The sequence below is a fragment of the Crocuta crocuta genome, unplaced genomic scaffold (assembly GCF_008692635.1).
Source record: "Crocuta crocuta isolate KB4526 unplaced genomic scaffold, BGI_CrCroc_1.0 scaffold1013, whole genome shotgun sequence".
Lineage (NCBI taxonomy): Eukaryota > Metazoa > Chordata > Mammalia > Carnivora > Hyaenidae > Crocuta > Crocuta crocuta.
This window is the reverse complement of record NW_027531297.1, coordinates 455,452-479,710: the sequence shown is the minus strand read 5'-3', so window position 1 is coordinate 479,710 and position 24,259 is coordinate 455,452. Positions and strand designations below refer to the sequence as shown.

Genomic DNA, 24,259 nt, shown 5'->3' with positions numbered 1-24,259 from the left:
GCAGCCTGGCTTTGGACAATGACCGAGGAAAGCCCTTAAGGCACTGCAGAGGGGTATCAGCACAGCAGCCTGGCACAAGGCCAGGAGGGAAGTTCGGTGGGAGACATGAATTTGGTCCATAAAGGCCCAGGGTTGGATGAGCTCTCTTAGCACATCAGTAAGACGATGTGTGCAGGGCGGGAGCTGCCTGCGACACATGCCGTGAGCACACGTACACAGACACACACACAGAGTGGGGATCAGGCTCTCTCAGCAGGGTGAGGACACATCTGGGCCTGGAGGGGCTGGATGGGGCGGACAAGGGTCTATATGTCCAGGCTTACAGTTGATGTGGACTAAGTGTCTTCCTGAAGAGGAGCCAAACCTCTCCTGGGCTTCCAGAGGCAGGGTGCATGGCAGCACCCCACAAGGCAACACCCCCTTCCTGCTACTACATCTCGCTGACCTCACCTTTCTCCCTGGGACTCCTGTCTCCTTGGGTGTGAGCAGGGCTGGAGGCAGGGCCCCAAGAGGCGCCTGACGTGGGCCCCACAACAGCCACCTGCACAGGAGCCACCAGGCAAGCCTGGCCTTGTGTGGCAGGTCCAGGGGGGACTCACTCGTAGAAGTGCGCCTTGGAGATGGAGAGAAAGCTACAGTCCCTGTTGGCCTTGATGGTGAAGATGAGGGGCTCGCCTGTGAGCACCGCCAGCTGGCCCACCATCTCCCCCGGGCGAACCACGAACAGGCAGGTGTCCTCCTCGCTGTCAATCTTCTGCTGGTACACGTGCAGCAGCCCCGACACCACGAAGAGGATGTTCACGTCCTAACCAAACAAGGGGTGTGGGCTGGAGACCCCTGCGCCCAGGCAGTCAGCACGGCAGCACCATGGGGACTCTACGCAGCGGGGCCAGGGGGCGGCCCAGGGACCGCATGCTTCTCCTCCGCCTGTGCGGTCCCCTGTCACTGACCCTGGGCACAGGCTCACGCTGCCTGGGAGCTCTGTCCCCCAAGTCCTTCAGCAGCCGGCCGCAGTCACCTGCCATGCGGTGACGCTCTAGGGGTACGTAGGCATGGGAGTCGAGGGCCCACGCTCTCTGCTTTCCCAGCAAGAAGCACCTGTCTCACCACAGGTGCTCTAAGGGCAGACTACACAAAGCACCTTCCAGCACGCTGGTGCGGGGGCCACAGAGGACACAACTCCTACAAAGTGGGCCACCCAGCACCAGGAGAGACGAGCTCCCAGGATGGCAGGCACTGTGGAGACGGTCCCTGCCTGCCCAGCAGAACGAGGCATTCAGAATCAGAAATTAGGTTCATTTATTTTTAAAAATTTACTTTTTCGGGGCACCTGGGTGGCTCAGTCAGTTGAGCGTCTGACCTCAGTTCAGGTCATGATCTCATAGATTGTGAGTTTGAGCCCCGCATCGGATTCTGTGTCTCCTTCTCTCTCTGCTCCTCCCTGCTTGCTTGCACTCTCTCAAAAATAAACATTTTATAAAAAAACTTTAAAAAATTTATTTTTCATCTGTTTATGGATTCGAGAATTGAGAAAACAAAAGCATGTCTTCTGCGCTTGACTATGAGCTCAGTAATGACCCTCACACATATGCATGCACGCATGCGTCTGTGAGCGTGGACACGCGCCCAACCCCACAAACAGGACGGGCCCAGGGATTCGCAGCGTGGCTGCAGACACCTCCGCAAGCCCAGGGGAAAGCGCGCCCTCAGGAACAGTGATGACAGACCCTGCATCCTGTCTGGCACTGGCTACAGCACTGGGCAGCCCTGGGAGCCACTCCCTCTGACCATGGCCTTTTGCTCACCTGGTCTCCCTGCCTCGACACCACCGTGCCCCCGGGAACATGGAGAAGCGTCACCCGGCCATCCAAGAGTGAGGGTTCCTAGAAACAGGAACGTGGGTATTACTACAAGGGAGGACAGAGGCTGTCTGAGTCACAGTGGTGACGGCCACTCGGGTCACAGTGGTGCCATTGGCACAGGACTTCAGACATGGGCCCCCTTGTCTTGTGAGCTTCACCTCCAGAAGCCCAGCCAGGCTCTCACAGGAAATACCCGAAAAAATGCCCTAAATGTCTTTGGACCTCCAGCAGTGGGAGGGACAGGGACCTTGTAAAATAGTCCAGAGACAGCTCTTCACAGGCCTGCTCTCAGGGGAAACTGCTTCGGCACAGCCCGATCCACTTCGTCAGGGCTTAGCCGACCAGGGAAGGGGAGCGCCCAGCTCCAGCCCCCGTCAGCCACCCTGTGTTCCCTAAAGGGTTGGGATGACCCTGAGATGCATGGGGAGACTCCGATGCAAAGGCACAGGCCCTACTGAAGACATACAGCACGGGGCCCATGGCTCTCCCTTCCCTTCCCCTACTCACCCCTCCCTACGTCACTCAAGAACTACTGATGGCAATTCCTTCTCTTTTATCGTTATAACTTTAATAAATGTTATTAAAATCAGCAACTGAAAACCATAAATCTTTTCAAAGGTGCACATGGTTACTATAAGGTCAGTTGGCCACAGTGCAGCTACTCTGATATGAATGAGATGCTGGGGTGCGGAGTCAGAGTGGCCTTGCTAGGCCTTGTGCTGACTTCCCAAGTGAGGAAGACACCCCCTTCCCCTCTTCCAGCCTGAGGCTCTCAGGAGCTTGTGCAGAGAAGGTGCAGGTGCACTGAGGCACGCCTTGTCCACCCGGTGCTTTCTCAGAAGCCCGGAAAGCAGGCCTGGGGGTTTGCTGTGCCCCCTGAAGCCAGGCAGGAAGCCCCAGGCTGGATCGCAGGTCCCACACCCCTGCCGGGCTGGGCTGCAATGGCAGCAGCTGTGGGGCTGAGAAGGGAGAGAACCGGCCCAGCTGCTCCCGCCTGGACCTGCCAGGGAAGCAGAGGGAGACTGCAGTTCCTTTGACACGGGACATCACATCCAGCCGTCAAGAAAAAAACCGCAAGGCGCACACAAAGGCAAAAACACAGTTTGAAGAGACAGCGCGGCATCAGAACCAGACTCAGACCTGGCAGGGGTGTTGGAATGATCGGAGCAGAATTTCAAGTAACTGTGGTTAACAGACGCTAAGGGTTCTGTGGCTAAAGCAGGTGGCATGCAAGAACACACGGGCACTGTAAGCAGAGGGGTGGAAATCCCGAGAACCAAAGAGAAAAGCTGGAGATAAAAACAGTGTGACAGGAAGGAGCCCTGTGGCTCATTAGCGACTGGACTCACTGAGCAAAGAGTCTCGACGCTTGAGGACACAGCAACAGAAACTCCAAAAGTGAAACGCAAGCAAACAAGCAAAGCTGAAAGCAAGCAGGACCCCCGAGGACTGTGGGACGACAACAAACGTGTAACACACGCGTGAAGGGAAGGGGAAGAGGAGGAGGAAGAGAGAAAGACCCAAAAGGAGTATCTGAATCAATAATGACTGAGAATTCCCCCAAATCAATGTCAGACACCAGCGGTGCCTGGGGGCTCAGTCGGTGAAGCGTCCCACTTCCGCTCAGGTCATGATCTCGCGGTTCGTGGGTTCGAGCCCCGCGTCGGGCTCTGTGCTGACAGCTCAGAGCCTGGAGCCTGTTTCAGATTCTGTATCTCCTTCTCTCTCTGACCCTCCCCTGCTCACGCTGTCTCTCTCTCTCTCTCGAAAATAAAATAAAAAACATTAAAAAAAATTTTTTTTAAATGTCAGACACCAGGGGCGCCTGGGTGGCTCAGTCAGTTGAGCGTCCAACTTTGGCTCAGGTCATGATCTCACAGTTCGTGAGTTCGAGTCCCTTGCTGGGCTCCGTGCTGACAGCTCAGAGCCTGGAGCTGCTTCAGATTCCGTGTCTCCCTCTCTCTCTGATCCTCTCCTGCTCACACTGTCTCTCTCTCTCAGAAATAAATGAAACATTAAAAAAGTAATGATAAAATAAAATAATTTTAAAAAATAAAATTAAAAAGATTTTATTTTTAAGTAATCTCCACACCTAGCGTGGGGCTCAAACTCATGACCCTGAGGTTAAGAGGTGCATGAACCATGGACTGAGCCTCATTGTTCTTGTTCTTAATTGACCTAATAGGTAAGTCTCTTCAAAACGGTAGCAGCAATAGCAACAACGTACCGGGTGGTGCACCCACCGTGCTCCGAGTGGTGGTGTTAGGGCCACCGGGTTCTAAGTTCTCACACTCTAGCTGTCAGGAGCCCGGGGCAGAGAACGATGTATATATATTTCTTATGATATCAGTGTAATTTGAAAGTGGACTAGGGTTACGTGTAAATATACACTGCAAATTTAGGGCAACCACTAAAAAAGTAAAAAAGAAATATAACAGATATGCCAAAAAAGGAGAAAAAACAGATAATATAAAATGCCCAATAATCACAAAAAGCAAAAAACAGTAGCAAACAAAAATAAGAAAAAGATAACTGGAAGATCCAAAGATACTTGGAAATTAAACAACACACCTCTTTTTTTTTTTGAGAGAGAGAGAAAGGAGTGTGTGTGTGTGTGTGTACATGGGCAAAAGCAGGGGCGAGAAAGAGGGAGCGGGACAGAAGAGAATTTCAAGCAGGCTCCACGGTCAGTGTGGAGCTCAACCATGAGATCATGACCTGAGCCAAAATCAAAAGTCGGACACTTAACCGACTGAGCCACCCATGTGCCCTTAAACAACACATGGGTTAAAGGAAAAATCTCAAGAGAAATTTTATCAGAAAAAAATTTTTTAATGTTTCTTTTTTGAGAGAGACAGAGAGACACAGAGCGAGCAGGGGAAGGGCAGAGAACAAGGGAGATATAGAATCCAAAGCAGGCTCCAGGCTCCGAGCTGTCAGCACAGAGCCCAACATGGGACTTGAACTCACGAACCATGAGATCATAACGTGAGCCGAAGTTGGATGCTCAACCAGCTAAGCCATTCAGGCACCCTCAAGAGAAATTTTAAAGAAACTTTTAACTAAATGAAAATGAAAACACAACCCAAAATTTCTGGGATCCAGCAAAAGCAGCATTTAGATGGAAATTTATAGCACTGATTACATAAATTAGCAAAGAAGATCCAATATCAATAATCAAAGCTTCCACCTTATAAAATTAGGGGAGGGGTGCCTGGGTGGCTTAGTCAGTCAACTGTCCAACTTCCACTCAGGTCACAATCTTGTGGTCCGTGAGTTTGANTCTCTCTCTCTCCCCCCTAGAAATAAATAAAAATATTTAAAAAAATTTAAAAAAAACCTTTAAAAATATAATAATAAAATAAAACAAAATAAAGGGGAAAAAGTAAATTAAAAGTAGGCAGAAGAAAAGAAATACTAAAGATTAGAGCAGAAATCAATGAAATTGAGAATAGGAAATCAATAGGGAAAATCAACAAAATCAAAAGCCAGTTCTTTGAAAAAAAATCAATAAAACTGATAAGCCTCTAGCTGACTAAGAAAAAAAGGAAGAGAATACAAATTATTAATCTCAGAAATGAAAGAAGGGACATCACCATAGACACCAAGCAAAGCAAAAGGATAATATAGGAATACTATGAACTATCTACTTTCAACAACTTGATAACCTAGATGAAATGAGCCCACTCCTTGAAAGACACAATCCACCAAAATTCACACAAGACTCTATCTGAATAAGCCTATATCTATTAAGATATTGAATCAGCAATTAATAACTTTCCAAAACAGAAAGCACCAGGCCCAGATGGGTTCACTGGTAGAGTCTACCAAATATTTAAGGAAGAAATTATACTAATTCTCTACAGTCTCTTTCAGAAAATAGAAGCAGAGGAAATTCTTGGCTTATTCTATGAGGCCAGCATTTCCTGAACACCAAAATTAGACAAAGACAATACAAGAAAACTATAGACCTCTATCTCTCATGAACACAGATGCAAAATTTCTCAACAAAGCATTAGCAAATCAAATCCAACAACATATGAAAAGAATTACATGCAATGACCAAGTGGGATCTGTCCCACGTATGCAAGGTTGGTCCAACACTTCAAAAATCAGTGGATGTAATTCATCCCATCAACAGACTAAAACAAACAAACAAACAAACAAACACCACAAGGTCATATCAATAGATACAGGATAAGCATTTTTTTAAAGGAGGCTCCATGCCCAGGGTGGAGCCCAACATGGGGCTTGAACTCATGACACTAAGACCAAGATCTGAGCTGAGATCAAGAGCTGGATGCTTAACCGATCAAACCTCCTGGGTGGCCCCAAAATAAATCTTTAAAAAAACAAATAAAAATAAATAAAAGCCATGCTCACATTGTGCCCATATTTGTCTGAAATGGAAAAGCCTGAAAATCCCGATGGCCGTCATGCATGCAGGGTCGCAGGAGCCCTTGCCACTGATCCGGGCAAGTGGTGATGGACACCCCCTGGGACAGACACATGGGCGTGTGTCCCTCCACAGCACATTCCCGTGCTGGCCCGGACCAGAGACAGCAGTGATGGGGCCTCCAGGAGTGACGACTGTGTGGGCAAGTCACAGGTACAATGCCGAGCAAGTAACAGTGGGCCCAGAGGACACACGGGAAGAGTCGCGCATATCCAGTCCACAGACAGGTGCAAGGCAGTGGTCTTGCCGGGGCGGGGGCTGCAGCCACTGAGGGGACACGGCTGGTTTCGGGACCAGTAGTTTGGTCCCTGATGTGGGGGCTCGACAGGCACTCGCTCTCTTCTGTACACAAGGTAGTCATAACTCTTTAACCCTTACATGGCATCCTGAGTAGTGTCCAAAGTTTGCAGAGCACACAGGACTCACAGCCCGTGGAGGAGGGCAAGGATGTGCTGAGAAAGTGCCAGGGAGACGGTCTGTGAAGCCACCAGCACAAGGGCTCCATCCTGAGCACCCCCAGAGGAAGCCCTGCCTCAGGCAGGGGGTGTGGAGGCCCCGACCTGGAGCACACTGCCCCAAAGGAGCAGGTCCTTAGAAGGACAGTGCGCAGGAGTCATCACCCACCTGCACCCAGCCGTCCCTCCAGAGACTGCGCATGTCTCCATGCTCACCCAAGCCAGAGACAGGGCAGGAGGGTGGCCACTTACGTCCAGCTTCATCAGGGTGAGCAGGTCCTTCTTGGCGGCTCTGAAGATGGCCTCTGTCTTCCTGCTGGAGGCGGTCTCATCTGAATTAGTCTCTGAGTAGTGGAAGACCGCAGAGGGAGTGTCTGCAACAATCACGTTCTTCTTGGACTTGAGAAGAACACAGGCAGCACGATCAGAGAGGTGTGGCACAGGAAGGGTCCCCACAGGGCACACGAGGGCTAAGGTGCACCACAGCCAGAGAGGGGACAGAGGGTGCCCACCCACCTTGCTGGCCACAGAGCTCCCAAGGCGTTCTTCTGCATGGAGGAGGACCCTGGCACGGTCACATGCCATCCTCAGGTCTGAGGTTGCACCTGCTGTGCCCCCTACAAATGGAGGGGAGACTGAGGACTCTGTGCCGGCCCCGCCTGGGCACGTGGGTCCGTATGCGCTCACCGAAGGCTGGCTGAGCTCTCCCTGAAGCCTGAGTAGCACAGACCCTGGTAGATAAGACTCACACCACCGGAGCGCAAAGCCACTGTGCTGTCATGCCCTCCTGTGACCCACAACCAACTTTGTTTTATTTTTTTAATGTTTATGTATTTTTAAGAGAGAGAGAGAGAGTAAAAGAGTGAGAGCAAGCAAGGGAGGGGCATAGAGAGGGAGACACAGAATCTGAAGTAGGTTTCAGGCTCTGAGCTGTCAGGACAGCGCCCGATGCTGGGGTTCGAACTCCTGAACTGTGAGATCATGACCTGAGTCGAAGTCAGACACTTAACCAAATGAGGCACACAGGTGCCCCAATTTTTTTAGCTAAAAAAAACTGGAGGGGTGGGTGCGTAGGTGGCTCAGTCAGTTAAGTGTCTGATTTCAGCTCAGGTCATGATCTCACTCCTCAGGAGTTAAAGCCCCGCATCGGGCTCTGTGCTGACAGCTCAGAGCCTGGAGCCTGCTTTGGATTCTGTGACTCTGTCTCTCTGCCCCTACCCAGCTTGTGCTCTCTCTCTCTTAAAAATTAACATTAAAAGAAAAATTTTTTTAATTATTTATTTATTTATTTTTAATTTTTTTAAATGTTCTATTTATTTTTGAGAGAGAGAGAGAGACGGCATGAGCAGGGGAGGGTCAGAAAGAGAAGGAGACACAGAATCTGAAGCAGCTCCAGGCTCTGAGCTGTCAGCGCAGAGCCTGACACGGCGCTCGAACCCACGAACTGTGAGATCATGACTTCAGCCAAAGTCGGGTGCTCAACTGACTGAGCCACCCAGGGGCCCCCTAAAATTTTATTTTTAAGTCATCTCTATACCGAATGTGGGCTCAAACTTATGACCCCAAGATCAAAAGTCACACCCTCCACCAACTGAGCCAGTCGGGTACCCCCACAACCAACTTTATCATTAACTATTTTTGTTCAGCCTGAGGTACTGTGTATTTGTAGTACTTACTGTAATATTGTTACGTTACTATATAATAATATGTTAATATCTTACATATTAACATGCTATCGTTTTATTATTAAGCCAAGGTATTATTACACCAGTATCTATTTTACAAATTAAACCCGATTATATTCCCTGTGATGAAAACATGCATATATTAAAGGTTATACATTTCTGTAGGGCGCTGTTCTCATAGTCAGTTTACACATCATCTATATTATGTACTACATACAACATAGTTGACAAAACTTAAGATTCGGATCAGGGCGTCTGATCTCTGCACACACACGTCCTGTAGGAAGGCACCGTCTCTCTGGACCAGAGGGAAGGTAATGGGACTGGCACTGATGGTAACTGGATATGTTACTGGAAGTAGATAATTCAGAGTCACACTTTATTGTATGTGGACTGCTGTTCTTTTCCGCTATCTACCATTCATGCCTCTTCTGAAGAAATTTGCTAAGCACATTTTTTAAAAATATGGCAGTTCAGCTGAATAGCTGGAAAAAAAAAGTATCGTGACCTCTGCTCACTTTAGACAAAAGAGCCAACCCCAGAGGGGTAAGTGTGAGTGGCACCGTGCTAACTCTCACAGGTGGGTTTCCTAAACAGGACACAAACTAATAATCACAAAAGAAAAAAATGATACATTGGACTCTATTAAATTTAAAAATTTCTATTCATCAAAAGACACCATTAAGAGGGTGGAAAGATCACAAAATATTTTCAATACATCTATCTAACGGAGAATGCCTAAAGAAGTCTTTTTTTTTAATGTTTTATTTATTTCTAGGAGAGAGAGAGAGAGAGAGCGTGAGCAGGGGAGGGTTAGAGAAAGAGGGAGTCACAGACTGAAACAGGCTCCAGGCTCTGAGTTGTCAGTCAGCACAAAGCCCGACGCGGGGCTCGAACCCACGAACCGCGAGATCATGACCTAAGCGAAAGTCGGACACTCAACTGACTAAGCCACCCAGGCGCCCCTAAAGAAGTCTTACTAATCAATAATCAGACGAATGACAACCTAAGATGAAAATGGACAAAAGACAATGTAGCCCATTCCCAAGGGAAGTGGAAAGTGCGGGCTCGAGAGTCACCAGGAGGATGGAGGTGCAGCCACAGTGAGACCCGCTGCAGCCCAGGGGGTCAAGGCGAGGAAGGCAGGATGCACGAGGGCAGGGGGATTCCCAGAGGATGGTGTGGTCGGTCAGCAGCACAGACACAAAAAGCCAAGAGCACCGGAGGGAGAGGGAGGACTCGTGTGCGGAGGCTCCCCCCTGGACAGCACAGCCTCAGGGTGACGGTGGAGCACAAAGTGGGACGGGCCCTCGGAAAACCATGGGCAGTGCCTCCGAGTCAATCGTGTGCACTTCACGAGCCAGCAGTTCCAACAGGGACACATACGTGTGTGTTCAATAGACACACAGATGCAGTGTGGTCACACAATAAATCTCCACCTGTCAGCAACAACAGGTGTGTGTTGCTCCACACAACAGACTTGGATGTCAGACCAAAGCGGAGCGGAGGCAGCCAGGCTGCCGGGACCCAGGAGAGCAGGGAGCAGCAGCCTAACTTCCCGGCCGCTGGTAACCTGCTTTCTGCACCTGGGTGCCGGCCTCACAGCTGAGTTCAGCTGATGAGAAATCATAAGTGGTCCGTTTATGATTTACACCTTCTGTATTCATATTATACAACCACAAACAGTTAATGAAAACTGACAACGCCTTGGTATCCGTGAAGAAACAGGCAAATAGAACACAAGGGAGTACGTAAAAACACCAAAGATACCTAAAAACTAGATCCAAGTAATGAAATATCCAGAACAGACAAATCCAGGTGACAGAAAGCAGATCCATGGTTCCCCAGGGCTAATGGGGACATGGTGTTTCTGCCAGTGGACAGAATGTCCTGGGATCCACAGTGGTGACGGATGTACAATTTTGTGAATATACTAACAAACTATACACTTTCAAGGGGTGAACTTAGGGGTGCCTTGATTTCAGCTCAGGTCATGATCTCACAGTTCATGAGTTTGAGCCCCGCATTAGGCTCTGTGCTGGTAGAGCCTGCTTGAGACTGTCTCTCCCTCCCTTGGCCCCTCCCCTGCTTGTGCCCCTTCTCTCTCTCAAATAAACAAGCTTTAAAAAAATGAGAAAATCAATCAATCAATCAATCAATCAATCAAAGGGTGAACTTTGGGCAACTGGGTGGCTTAGTCAGTTAAGCATCCAACTCCTCCTGATGTTGGGTCAGGTCATGATCTGGAGGGCGGCTGTGAGCTCGAGCTCCCAGTCAGGCCCCGTGCAGAGCATGAAGCCTGCTTGGGATTCTCCCCAACCCCCCCCGCCCCTCCCCATGCACTTGCTCTCTCTCCCTGTCTCAAAATAAATACCCTTTTTTAAAAAAGGGTGAACTTAATGGTATGTGAATCACATCTCCAAAAAGTTATTACTAAAAAAAAAAAAATCATGTATAGTCAGAAACTTGATACCAAATGAACATGGCATAAAAAAAAATTCATTTCAACAGGGAAATGAAAGATCTTATCATTAATGACGCTGAATAAATGATCAGTATACAAAGTAAGAAAAGGCCTAATTTCTTACTTCAAACACACACAGTAGGAAGTACAAATGAATGAGACCTCAGCATGGAAGGGAAAACCACAGAGCTAGCAGAAAAGGATCTAGAAAAATACACTTATGATCCAGTGAATGAGCAAAGAATAAGGAAGGCCCCAAACACAAATCACAAGGTGTGCAAAGGCTGCCTTTCAACAAACGAACATCAAAGCTTCCTGCTCCACGACCGTCTGCCAGGCTGGGTGTTTTAACAGACGACACGGCAAAAAGACATCGGAACAAGTCACAAAGGGTGAAGGGTCTCTACCCAGAGCATAAACAGAGTTAATGCAAATCAACAAGGCAGACTCAGGAAACCCTGCAGGAAATGAGCAGAGAATATAAGCAGACAATTCTCGAAGGGGGGACCCAAACAGCTCTCAAATACACCGGATGATGAAACCTGCTGGCAACTCACAAAACACAAATAAAACAAACTTTCTAATGAACATGAGAGCAAAATTAGAAGGTGATAAGGGGTGAGCTAGTTTGTGGAGGCTGCGGACCTGACGAGAATCCCTGGCCCGACCGCCAGGATGCGCCGGGAGCCTGTCCACAAGAGGGGCCCCGGAGAGGGCCAGAGAGCTGCTGACAAAGCACAGCAGAGACCGAGTGGGGAGGAGCTGGCTCGGACAGCTCCTGGGAAAGCGGATCCGGTGGCCGCTGAGGGGCCAGAGGGCCTAGGAGACCCACCGCAGCAGGGGTGCGGCGTGGTGGTGCGCCGGCGGGCACAGTCCGGCACGGGGAAGGAAGGGCGGTGCTGAAGCAGATGCTCCTGCCAGGCTGGGCGCAGCCTCGGGGGTGAGGACACAGGGAGCGCAGAAGCAGGGCGACGTGGAGAGGACCCCACAGGACGCCCGGGGCAGCAAGGCGATCACCACCACATCAAATCGAGCCAGAGTGTGCGCAGAGGGTCCTCTGGGCCTGAGGGCTTGCCCACCCATAAATGCTCCCAGGTCAGGGTACCCAGTGCCTTACCTGATGGAGCAAAAGGGCCCTGGTCACCTGCCTGGGCCTTGCCGAGCTCATCCAGGATCTCTTCGTGAACAGAAGGCAGCGGGAAGGACTGGCTCCTCTTCAGCAGAGGCCCCGGGACTGCAGCACGGCTGCCCCCTCGATCTGCCGGGAGGAGATGGGTGGGAAGCAGAGCCTCTGTCCCCACAGCGGCGCACAGACCTCACGTCTCAAGGGCCTCAGACCACACCCTCACCACCCACGCGTGCCTGGCCCTTCCCAGGGACTGGTTGAGTCCACGTGGCCCTCTGAGCACCCTGGCATGAGTTTCTACAAACAACCTTCCAGAGAGGACCCTGTGCAGCACAGCGTGATTCTACTAGTCTGTTAGCCACGTGTTTATACACGAGCTGGTGACCCGTCCCACACCAGTTAGCATGGCTGCACGTTATACAGCCACCCTGGAGGTGACCCTTAGCCAAGAAGCCTCAACAGTCTCTTTCCCCAGATGTAGGCCCCTCTCAAGGGCTCAGAGCAACATGAAGCTCGGAATCTGCTCCCCAAATGGCTGCGCCCTGGAGCCAAGCCCTCCCACAGAGACGGGGCCACGGGAGGGAGGGAGGCCCGGCTCAGGCAGGACAGTACCTGGGTCGCAGGCCTCCTGGGGCCGGAGGGACTTCTCAAGACGGTCCTCAGAGCCGCAGCTCACCTGCCTCTTGGCCTTGCCAGCAGCCACGCTGGCCACAGACACCAGGGGGATGGCCTGGCTCTCCTGGGGCATGAGAAAGAAGCAGGTGCTCCAGCGGCACCCTGGGCTAGGCCTCCCCGCAGCCGCACGTGGTGGGGATGAGAGGAGCGGCGACCGGCGGAGAGACGAGCTGTGTGCTTATGGCAACAAAGGCCAGCCTGCTTTATCCTGGCAGCTCCATCAAGTTTAAATGGTGGTCCGCACTGTTAGAAACCTTAATGCTCCTCATTAAGATGGAAAGTAATGTTGGGGCACCTAGGTGGCTCAGTCGTTAAACGTCTGACTCTTGATTTCAGCTCAGGTCCTGATCTCAGTTTGAGAGTTTGGGCCCCGTGTTGGGCCCTGTGCTGACAGCTCAGAGCCTGGGGCCTGCTTCAGACTCTGTGTCTCCCTCTCTCTCTGGCTCAGTCGGTGAGTGCCCAACTTTGGCTCAGGTCATGGTCTCGAGGTTCATGAGTTTGAGCCCCCACATCGGGTTCTCTGCTCCCAGTGCAGAGCCCGCTTCAGATCCTCTGTCCAGCCCCCACCCGTCTCTCCTGCTCAAGCGTGTGCATGCTCTCTCTCTCTCAAATAAACATTTTTTTTAAATCTTAAATTAAAAAAAAAAAAGAAAACAGGCTATGCCCTAAAATGCCAGTAAAGGAAGACGATAAAATCTAATACCCAAGTGTGGCACTGACCCCAGTAGTCAGAGGTCAGCATCGAGACCCCCCAAACCAGGGCCCGGCAGGGTCTCATCTACGGCTCACAGCAGCTCCAGGTGGAGTGAGCCGACCCTTCTCAGAGCCACCAGCTCCACCCCATGGCGGGAGGGACCCCAGGGGCAGGAGGTGAGCACCTCCCATGGGCGGACAGGTCGCTCAACTGTGTGTGCCAGGTGAGCAACGGGAAAGGGGAGAGGAGCCCACGGAGCAAGATGACCGAAGGGGGCCACATTCAGGCCAAACTGCAAGCTGTCCTGGAAGGGGTGTCGGAGAAGGAGTCCCATCCCCTAAACTCCATGGAGGGGAAGGGTTCTCAGCAGGAGCTCCCGGGAGAAATCAAGCCCCTGACTCATCAACCAGCATTTCCTTACAGCGCCAGGAGCACCTCTCGAAGCCCAGGGGCCTGGCTACAGGGACGGGGGCGCGAGGCAGCACTTACGGGGTTGAAGAGCTCTGTGGTCAGGCCCAGGTAGTTGTGCAGAGCCAGAAAGGTGACCCTCTGCAGCCGCACCATGATGATCTGTGAGGGGACAGCCAGCTGAGCCGGGCCCGGCGCCTCCTCAGAGCCCCGGGCCCCTTGCCACCTTCCCAGGCATGAAACCCATGGTGACAACCCCCCACGGGCACTAAGATGTTGGCACGAGGGAGACAGGACACTCTGCATTATGTCTGCAAGGCTTTTGTAAATCTTTAAGGTTACGTCAAAGTAAGTTTAATGATAAAAAAAGAACCCTCTTGGGGGCTGGTGGGAGTTTTGAAGACCTCTCTGAGGTCATGAATGTTAACTTTTATCGTAAAATATGTATTACAAAACTTCCAAGGGGCTCCTGGGTGGCTCAGTCAGTTAAGTGTCCGACTTCAGCTCAGGTCATGATCTCATGGATCGTGGGTTCGAGCCCCGCGTCGGGCTCTGTGCTGACAGCTCAGAGCTGGAGCCTGCTTTGGATTCTGTGTCTCCCTCTCTCTTTGACCCTTCCCTGCTCACGCTGTCCCTCTCTCTCTCTCTCTCTCAGAAATAAACAAAACATTTTAATAAAAAACACTTCCAAAAACCCATCTCAGTCCTTCCTACACCCACTCGGGATGCACCTTCATGGGCGTGCAGCGGCCCCTGGGCTAGAAAGGGGGATTGCAAAAGTGACCCACCTGCACCACCCTCACCAGGGTTTCAGGATACTTCTCAAAAACTCCTTGAAAAGCCACCACGGGGAGCCGGAGGACGGTGGAGGGGACGGCGGCGCGGGCGGACACGGTTTTGTAGGGAGCAATGTGGCCCTGCAGGGACAGCGGGGTCAGACCACTCCCAGCACCCTGTCTCCAGAAGGGGCAAGATGCCGGCGCTGGTCCCGCACGGGACACCCACCAGGGCCCTGCGGAGCCTCGCCCTGCACGGGAACCAGATGGCCAGCGGGCTCCAAGCCCCAACCACCTTGGAGGAGCCGGCTGGTGCTGCAGAGGAAAGCCCACTCTCCCCGCCAGGACGGCCCCTCTGCTGCTTCCTGGCAACCACCGGGAGTTTCTCTGTCCTCATAGTTTTGCCTTTGTCAGAAGGTCACATACACGGAACCACACAGGTCTGGCTCCTGTCTCGAGGCCCGCCGTGCTGTTCACACACCAGCAGTGGCGCTCTTCACGGCTGGGAACGGGGCTGCATTACGGACGCTTCACAGTGTCCTGACCACCCAGCAGCTGAAGGGCACTGGGCCTGTTTCCAGCTTGGGGCAATTATAAATAAGCTGCTATAAATGTTCACGCACAGGATTTTGTATGAACACAGTTTTCTCTTGCTAAACAGCCAGGAGTGGAACTTCTGGGCCATACAGTCTATGCATCTTTAACGTTCAAGAAACTACCTTGCTATTTCCACAGTGGCCACACCACCTGCACCCTCCCCGCCGCTGCCCCCACCGCCCGGCCACGGACGAGTTTCAGCGGCTCCCATGCACGCCACATCTGCACTGCCAGGGTTGAATGGCCAGGAACTCGGCCAGTCTGAGTCCCTGGTTCTTGGGGGAGCCCCTCAGCCCTTGTACGTCCTCACGTTAGGAATGTCTGCTAGCAGGGTGGGCCTGGCCGTCTCCGGATGGGGTTGACCGCATTGGGAAGTCTGCCCACAGGGGAGCAGGGTAGTCCCGACCTCCTGACCAAGTCCTGTGCATCAGGAACTCTGAGCACGTGGTTCTTGAGTGAGCTCTGGGACTCAGGTTTCTTCTCCCTTGGAATCATTTCTGCTCATTTAATATCCTTTACAGAAAGAAAACTGTCCCCCGGGAGACCCACAACTACACCACAGGAAACATGAGCACAGAGGGCACCTGGGTGGCTCAGTTGGTTAAGCATCGGGCTTCAGCTCAGGTCATGATCTCGCGGTCTGTGAATTTGAACCCCACGTCGGGCTCTGTGCTGGCAGCTCAGAGCCTGGAGCCTTCTTTGGATTCTGTGTCTCCCTCTCTCTCTGCCCCTCCCCTGTTCACCCTCTGTCTCTCTCAAAAATAAATAAATATTTAAGAGAAGAGAAGAGAAAAGAAGAGAAGAGAAAAGAAAAGAAAACATGAGCACAGAGCAGTTGCCTGCCAGGTGTTAAAGGACAGAAATTACAGGCTGGCTCCAGGTCCCCTGCCCCTCGTGAGGCTCAAGGTTCCAGCATCCTCCCTCATTGCTTCTGCACCACTCAGCTGCTCTGTGGAGAGCAGACACCCCTTCTGTGGGCTCACTAGGGGCAGAGGGTGTATCTTGGAAGTGGCCTCATCCAGTGTCCACTCACAAGCCACTCAAACCATCTGGAGATGTCAGGAGAGCCAACCGAGGGCCAAACTCACAAACCCCATCAGATGGTAACTGTCGCCCCATCCAAGAATCAGATTAAAGCATGTGCGTGTGTCTGGGGGAAGGGTGGGAAAAGGGAGTAACAATTTAGCCACTGTTGCTAAAAATGGCTCATGGACTACCTCTTTCCAAACTGACTTTTTACTTAGAAAAACAACACCCTTGACCTTAGCTAAAATGAAGAAACTGTAAACCAGAGAGAGAGGCTGAACTAGTGCAGGCCTGCACAAGGCCTGGGCACAGACCTCCAAGGACGCCTCACACTTGCCTGGGTTTCCAAACGTTCTCACCAGTAGTGGCAGGACAAAACACAAGTATAAACAAGCTAAATGCCAGTGGTGTAGATGACTGAACCAGAACACGTGTGCATGTGGTGGCCGCACAAACCCACACAGACCACATGGCAGAAGAGCTGCGCACAAGTCAGCCTGCAAGCCGTCACGCCCCACCCCGCAGAGCCCACGGGACACACAGGGAAGCAGCCACCTCGGAGGAAAGGAGGGGACACTGAAGGGCGGATGGGCAACGTGACAGTACTGGGTTCGCCGCTCGCCAGCCAGGTGATGGCTACGGGATCCAGGCGACGGCCAACTCTGCTGCACACTAACTAGGTTGTACATTTCTGTGTATCTGCAATGATCCATAACATTTGCAAAAAGTAAATTAATAGTGGGAGGGAGAAACTGCAGCGAAGTGGTCAGAAGGTACTGACCTGCAGTTCTGCTATAAAGACAGTGAGTAGGAGGGACGCACCGGGCACCCTGGTGCCGCACGGAGAACAAGCAAGCTGTGAGGACTGGGTCCTGAGAGCCCCGCACCTCTCCTTCGCGTCTCTCTGTGCGCGATGATGCGTGTTAACTTGACCTGTCGTGGTGGTCATTTCACAGCGGATGTAAATCCGAACATCGTGCTGTGCACCTGACGCTCACACGGTCATGTGTGCCAACTACTTCTCAGTAAACTGGGGAAAAAGTAAAAGAATCAAAATTGCCTAGGTATCAAAAGAATTATTATTTCAATTGGAAAAAAAATAATAAAGGCAATCTCCCTCTAAAAATGGTAGTTTGGGGCGCCTGGGTGGCTCAATCGGTTGAGTGTCTGACTTCAGCTCAGATAATGATCTCACGATTTGTATTCGAGTTCGAGAGCCCCCTTCAGGGTCCGTGCTGAGAGCACAGAGCCTGCTTGGGATTCTCTGTCTCCCTCTTTCTCTGCCCCTCCCCTGCTCTCTCTCTCTCAAAATAAGTAAATAAACATTTTTTTAATGGTAGTTTGAAGGTTAATGTGTACCTTCATAGCACACCTACTTACCTCTGCTTTGTTAAACAGATATAAATCTCCAAGGATCAGGATGAAAGCTGGAGTGGACAAGAAACATCAACAATATTTTGGAAGCTGGTAAAAAGTACATGGCAGAGTGGCAGCTAATGGAGCCATCCGATGAAAAGTGAACTATTCTCTTTAGAAGTATAAATCCAAGACAGTGAAACCCATCCTCACGGGAGGGCCCAAGCCCCCTCCCCACCCTGCAGCTGGCCACTGCTGTCCTGCAGATGGTGAAGCAGACAGGTCAGAGCACCAAGACCATAAGCACAGCCAATGGCCAAGCGCCAGCTCACACCTAGGCTGGAGGGTAGTGCCCACCTGGATGGGGCAACCCCAGACTCCTTCTCCGCCTTCAAGCCAATTCTGCCACGTGGGGTATTGACAGATTCCTCTCTGAGACTCAGCCTTAGAGAAAAAGCCTAGTGATGATGACCTATGGCTCCTTGCCAGCCTTCCTGCAGAGACGCACCAGGGCATAGGCCCTGTGCACACGTGGGGCTCACAGACAGTAGCTCATGCTACATTTCTTGTTATAATTAACTCACATACACATCTAGTCCTCAAATGAAGGTATAGAACACTTCCAGCAAGTCAGATTTCCTTTATGCCTCCCCCTGAGCCTAATCAACCCAGCCCTGACTGGTAACACTAATCTGCCAGAATGGACAAATGACGCCCAAGGACGCAATCCCACCTGCTGCCTGTTTTGTAAATAAATCTTAATTGGATCACCGGGACAGCAGAGCTGAGCAGCTACAGAGGGCTGTGTGGCCTGCCCGGCCCTCCTGTGTGCTGGCTGCTGCCCTGTCCCCACAGGTCAGTCTCGCCTGTGTGTGAGGCTCCCAGAGTGCTCTTTCCACGACTGGCCACTCTGGTTCCACGTGTGGGGCTCAGCCTCGCTGGCTACGTAGGCAGGTCAATGTGGATGTAAGGCCCACAGAAATGGGCTGCTGGGGAAGACAGAAACCAAAATGAACTGAGAAGAGAGACCCAAACGAGTGAGAAAGGACACAGGGAGCAAAAGAAAACTTCATCTTTCCTCATCCATGAAAAAATAATACGCTGCTATTAAAAAAATTTAGAGGGGGGAAAAGAATTCTTAAAATAAAAAACGTGGTGGCTAAAAATAAACAACAAAAGAAACAACAAGTGTTGGTGAGGGTGTGGAGAAAATTGAAAATAGAATTACCACATGATCCACTAATTCCACTACTAGGTATTTGTCTAAAAAATACAAAAACACTAATTTAAAAATATATATGTAAAAAGATAATATACAGTATTACATACATATTATATAATATGTATAATGCACCCCTATGTTTAGTACAGCATTATTTACAATAACCAAGACAGGAAAGTGTCCATAGGCGAATGAATAAAGATAGGATATGTATATATACCTACATACATACAATGCAATATTACTCAATCATAAAAAAAAGAATGAAATCTTGCCATTTGCAATGACATGGATGGACCCAGAGAGTAGTAACACTAAGTGAAATAAATCAGTCAGAAAAAGGCAAATACCATATGATTTCCCTCATATATGGAATTTCAGGAAAAAAAACAAAACAAATGAGCAAGGGAGAGAGACAGACAGAGAGACAGACAGACAAGCCAAGAAATAGACTACAGAGAATACACTGGTGGCTACCAGAGGGGATGTGGGTGTGGGAATGGGTGAAATTAGTGATGGGGATTAAGGAGGGCACTTGTCTTGATGGGCGCTGAGTGATGTACAGAATTGTTGAATTCCACTCCTGAAGCTAATAGAACACTGTGAGATAACTACTGGAATTAAAAAAATTAAATCCCATTTCATTAAAAAATTACAAAATAAAAAACACTGCGAACTGTGACTGAAATTAGAAATTCAGTGGAAGGTCTGGAAAATGAAGTAGAAGAAATCTAGAAGGTGTAACAGAAAAGTAAAGGTAGCACAGAATAAAGACAATTCTGGATTTGTAAAGTTCCAGAACTCTTTCTCCCTCACACCCTTCTTAGGAAGCAGATAGGAACTGCTCCACCAGAGCAAGCAAGCTGACCAGGAAAGCAGAGGTGAGGGCCCTACACAGATTGAAGGAAAGGACCCACAGGAGGAGCTCAGCCCAGGGAGGTCAGGGTGGACAATGAGATTGGAGTACAGGGCTTCTCCCACCTCATACGCACTGGGGCAGGGTGCCAGCCCAGAACATGTGCAAAAAACTAAGCAACCCAAACACCAATGCAACTGCTAACTCCAGGGAAAATGAGAAAGGGACCTCGTCCAGGCAAACGATACCATGTGAGTGTGGCTTTGCTGGGTAGGACGGGTGGAGAGGTCAGCAGAGGAAACAGGAAAGCTTGCCATCATTTCCAGGCCAGGAAGTCCAAACAAGTCTAAGACAGAAGAATTACAAAAGAGCAAGAGAAGTAGGCTGTGTAGAAAAGCCTAGAAGAGCTGGAAGTGGATTTTCTGGGGAGGGGGCAGCAGAACAGAAAACTGCTTCACAAAACACCAAAACTGTTCTTAGAATCTGCCCATGTTACTGGGATGAAATTAATTTTTTAAAATGTTTATTCATTTACTTTTGAGGGAGAGTGAGAGAGAGAGAGCAAGAGAGCAAGAGTGCATGCACAAGGAGCAGAAGGAAGGAGAGACAGAATTCCAGTCTCTGTGCCTGTTCGAATGACATGGGGCTCGAATCCACGAACCGTGAGATCATGACCTGAGCCTAAATCAAGAATTGGACACTCAAACAACTAAGCCACCCAGGTACCCCAAAATTAATTTTTTTAATGACTAATACAAATGTTTGATTAGGCAAAAATTATATCCTTCCAGGTGATCAATTAATCACAATACAGAATTATTTTCTCTTAAATAACACCCCCATTTTCCTCCCCCACCCACTGAAGGGAGATGGGCTCCTATCCCAGGAAGAGGCTGCCCCTGGAGGAGGGCAGGGGTGCAACGGGCTGGGGAGGCCCTGCTCACAGCCCCTGTCTCAAAGCTGCAAGAAATGGTGTCCAAGCCCAAAGTCACAATGAGACCAGAACTCACCAGAGACAAGAAATACCAAGAAGGGCCTCCATCACGGCTATTTTTTGTAACCCTCACCAATGTGGAGGGAGGGGACGGAGCTGCATAACTCCCTAATTTATCTCCATGTAGAGGGGCAGCCTGTCTACACTTTCAGCCTTCTCAGGCTCACAGTGCACCTTACAGGTTCTGACACACGCCAGCCAGAGCCTTACAGAGCCACATGGGGCCTGTCCTGGACATCTGGGTACCCTCTCCCAGCACAAGGCTCCAGGCAGAAGCTGCCCCCAGCTGGCCTTTCAGGGCAGGTCTGCCTTGCTCAGAGGTAGTGTCCCTCTCCGTCCTGGCCAAGCATCTCGTGAAGACATACCAGGTCCTGGGGGCAGAGCAAGATGCCAGAGTCTTATCCATCCATGCCTCCGCCCCAGGCCCCACCACAGCTCAAAACATGTCTGTGCCAGCCTTACGGGGACAGGGGAACACAGCGGACACTCTCAAAGTCTCTGGAGTTTGTCACCCCCTTGTGCACAAGAACTCAGAGCTGGAGCAGAGGACACCCACCAAGGGCTCCGCCCACCATGTGTCACACAAGTATACAGGCTCCTGGCCCCACATGGATGCATTCAGGTCTGCTGAACTGCTCTGGAGGCCCCTCTGTGAGGCGTCTGGGGAAACTGAGGTATGAGTTGCTTTAATGCATAGCTAAAAGTGAAAGCAGAAAGTATAACTTCAAAGGTAAGGTGACAATTAAATGCACCTTTTGAGCTACACAGGCGTGTGCATTATCTAAACTCAAGTAAGACACACTTAAGATTTCCTTCATTGTATGGACACTACTCACAAGAAAAAGAAAATTAAATATTAAATCCTAGTTAATGAGACGGGAATAGTTGTGCTGAGCTGCGACTTTTTGAAGCTGGTAATACATACACAATTGATTTTACGATTCTATTTTTGATTATGTTTGAAGTGTTCCATGATAAAAAGTCTAAGAATCCCAAGATAACATGAGACGTTATCTTTCAATCCACTGGACTGGCAAAGGCCAAACGTGAGATGGCTCCCTAGCTGGGCGGGCAAGGACACAGGTGTCCTCCTGTGGGACTGTGGCTCAGGTAAGTGTGGGGTGCACCCTCAGACCTGGGAAGTCTCTGCTAGGGATTTGCCTTGCAGATTGGTTTTCAAATATATGGAGTGGTGTGCACACAAACCATTCACGGCAACAATCAACAGTAGGAGATTGGGAACAACCGAGAGACACCCATTAGCACAGAAGATCCACGGGACGGCCCTCCTAGGAAGGGGCCTTAGGGCCTAAAGGGTGAGAGGAAGCATTTCCACTCATAACATTGTGCCTTTTGCATCTCAGACCACATGCATATATTTCCCAGTCTGAAAAATAATCCTTTAAGAGACAGCTGAAACCCGTGAGCAGATGCCCAGCTCTTCTCAGACACACAGTTAAAGCTGCTCCCACACACACCCTTGACCTACTCGGGTTCCCCTCCCGACCGAGGCCAGCCCCTCGCCACTGGGGAGAACTGGCCTCAGGACTGAGGGGCGTGCTGTCCAAACGACTCTGGGTGAAGCCGGGGGACTCACGGTGATGACATCCAGGATGCTGAGGAGACTGTGGACGCTGTCTCCGGCCAGAACCTCCTTGACTGCTACCTCGGTGCCATCCTGCACTCGGAAAGCAGAGCAGAGTCATCCACTGACGGGCGGCTCAGCTCAGCCCAGGCCAGCTGAGCAACCCAGCCTCCACTGTCACCTCTCCCAAGGGCGAGGCTGTGCCCGAGCTGGCCTTTAGGAATCAGAGGTGGAATAACCTCCAAAGCAGAGGACAGAAAAAATGAAGATGAGTTAAGAGCAATCAGGAAGCTCGACCAGGGCGTGGCCCTCCAACCCAGGGCTCGTTCTCCCTAGGAGCACTTAGATTGAATTTCACAAAACCTAAGTGAGTGTGCTGGCTCTAAGGACCACATTCAGTTGTTACTGGTATAAATAAATATGGCATTTTGATGTATTTTTCCACTGGGTTAAATGAGAAAGAAAACAGGTGGTTATTGAATACAGGAGCTTCTTCTCAGCTTCACCCAGGAAAATCCTCTTTGAACTTGTTCAAACTTGGCCCTGGTCACCCTCCAAGAACCCTTCCTTCCAGCCCAAAGTCTCCCTTTCAGGAAAGGGCCGCCAGCTGGGAGACGACAGCCTGGATGCTGATGGCCCAAACGGGAGGAAACAGGATAAAAACCATTTCCTTTCTCATCATCCCATCAAGTCCAGCATGGGATGAAGCCGCACACACAGTAATTTTGCCTGGACAACATCGTGTCTAGAAACCCGAAGAACACGTGGGATCCGTGCTGGGTCAAAGCCCACTCCCGGGGCCCTGGCAGGTGGGGACTTCCCTGAGGTCAGGGGCCACTCTGTGCAGACTGGGGCTCACTGAGTGTCTGCTGCAAGAAGACAAGCGGTGGGAAGGCTGAGTCACTCCCCTGAGCAAACCCAAGGGTACACGCTGCTGGAAGGCAAGACATCCACTGGTTGGTCGGCCTGGAGGTTGCCCCCTGGCACGTCTGATTCAAGGGTGTAATTTAACAGAGGCAGGAAGCAGGTATTGAGTTTCCAGCTGAATTAAGAGTTAAAATCATTTATAATCTGAAACGTGAACATAAGGCAAGGGTACAACTGACGGCAGCTGCTGCTGATGTTCTCAGGGGCTGGAGAGACTCCTCAAAAGGCTTAGAACAGGTAAAATGCAGAAAACCACAAATGCCACTGAGCCCACTAACCCATGGGCACCCCCACATGCATGAGTGAAGGTAACATACCACCACTGAAGGGCAGCTGTATGTCAATACCGGGACCAAAGTGTGGCATTTTCCCCAAAGAACTGAAACTTAAAATGTTATACTAACTTTTCAATAGAAAACTTAAAAAATGCTTTTCAACGGCAGACCTCTAAATAAAGACACATCACGAGCGCCTCGCTCAGTCGGTAGAGCATGCAACTCTTGATTTCAGGGTTGGGAGTTCAAGCCCCACACCAGGTGTAGAAGTTACTCAAGAGATAAACAAAAAAACAAACAAAACACACCACAGACCCACAGCCTCTGCCTCGCTCTGCACTCCCTCAGGCCCCCACGCGCGTCACAGGCCTCTTACCGCATCCTGGATGCAGACCTCCAGGCGCCCGTCCTGCACCACGTAGATGCTGGTATCTGGTTCCCCCAGCTGGAAGACGTGCTCCCCTTCGAGCAGCTGTACAAAGATCATGTGTTTGCAAAGCTCCAGGAACAGTGGCTTCTCAAAGTGGCCCAGGACCCTGTAAGAACCATAGCACATGTGGGACACTTTCTGGGAAGGACAGAAGGAAGGACAGCTTTTCAAAGAGGCTGATGGAACACAGCCGCTGCCACGGTCACTGCTGGTCAGACCCACAGGGCTTGAGTTCACAGAGGGGCAGACTGTGCAGCACTCGCCACCTGGAGTCCCTGTCAGGACAGAAGCTTAGACTTCGGGAATCCCCACAAACTCTTTTCCCGTCAGCCTGAAGAACTCTTGGGCCATGACTGTGAATCTGTACCACAGGCACAAGCAAAAGCAGGT

At 50.6% G+C, this 24,259-nt stretch overlaps 1 protein-coding gene across 1 annotated transcript in view; it reads right to left on the bottom strand.

The window, feature by feature from the left end:
- The window catches only part of PNPLA7 (patatin like domain 7, lysophospholipase), a 62,659-nt gene that overhangs the window by 32,168 nt on the left and 6,232 nt on the right, over positions 1 to 24,259 (bottom strand). The window contains exons 8-17 of the mRNA XM_077771552.1: positions 23,816 to 23,975; positions 22,250 to 22,330; positions 14,614 to 14,742; positions 13,907 to 13,987; positions 12,661 to 12,787; positions 12,040 to 12,180; positions 7,290 to 7,390; positions 7,026 to 7,172; positions 1,806 to 1,883; positions 600 to 805 (exon numbers count right to left, since the gene is read on the bottom strand). Coding sequence (XP_077627678.1) covers positions 600 to 805; positions 1,806 to 1,883; positions 7,026 to 7,172; positions 7,290 to 7,390; positions 12,040 to 12,180; positions 12,661 to 12,787; positions 13,907 to 13,987; positions 14,614 to 14,742; positions 22,250 to 22,330; positions 23,816 to 23,975 — 1,251 coding nt within the window. The remainder of the gene's footprint in view (positions 1 to 599; positions 806 to 1,805; positions 1,884 to 7,025; positions 7,173 to 7,289; positions 7,391 to 12,039; positions 12,181 to 12,660; positions 12,788 to 13,906; positions 13,988 to 14,613; positions 14,743 to 22,249; positions 22,331 to 23,815; positions 23,976 to 24,259) is intronic.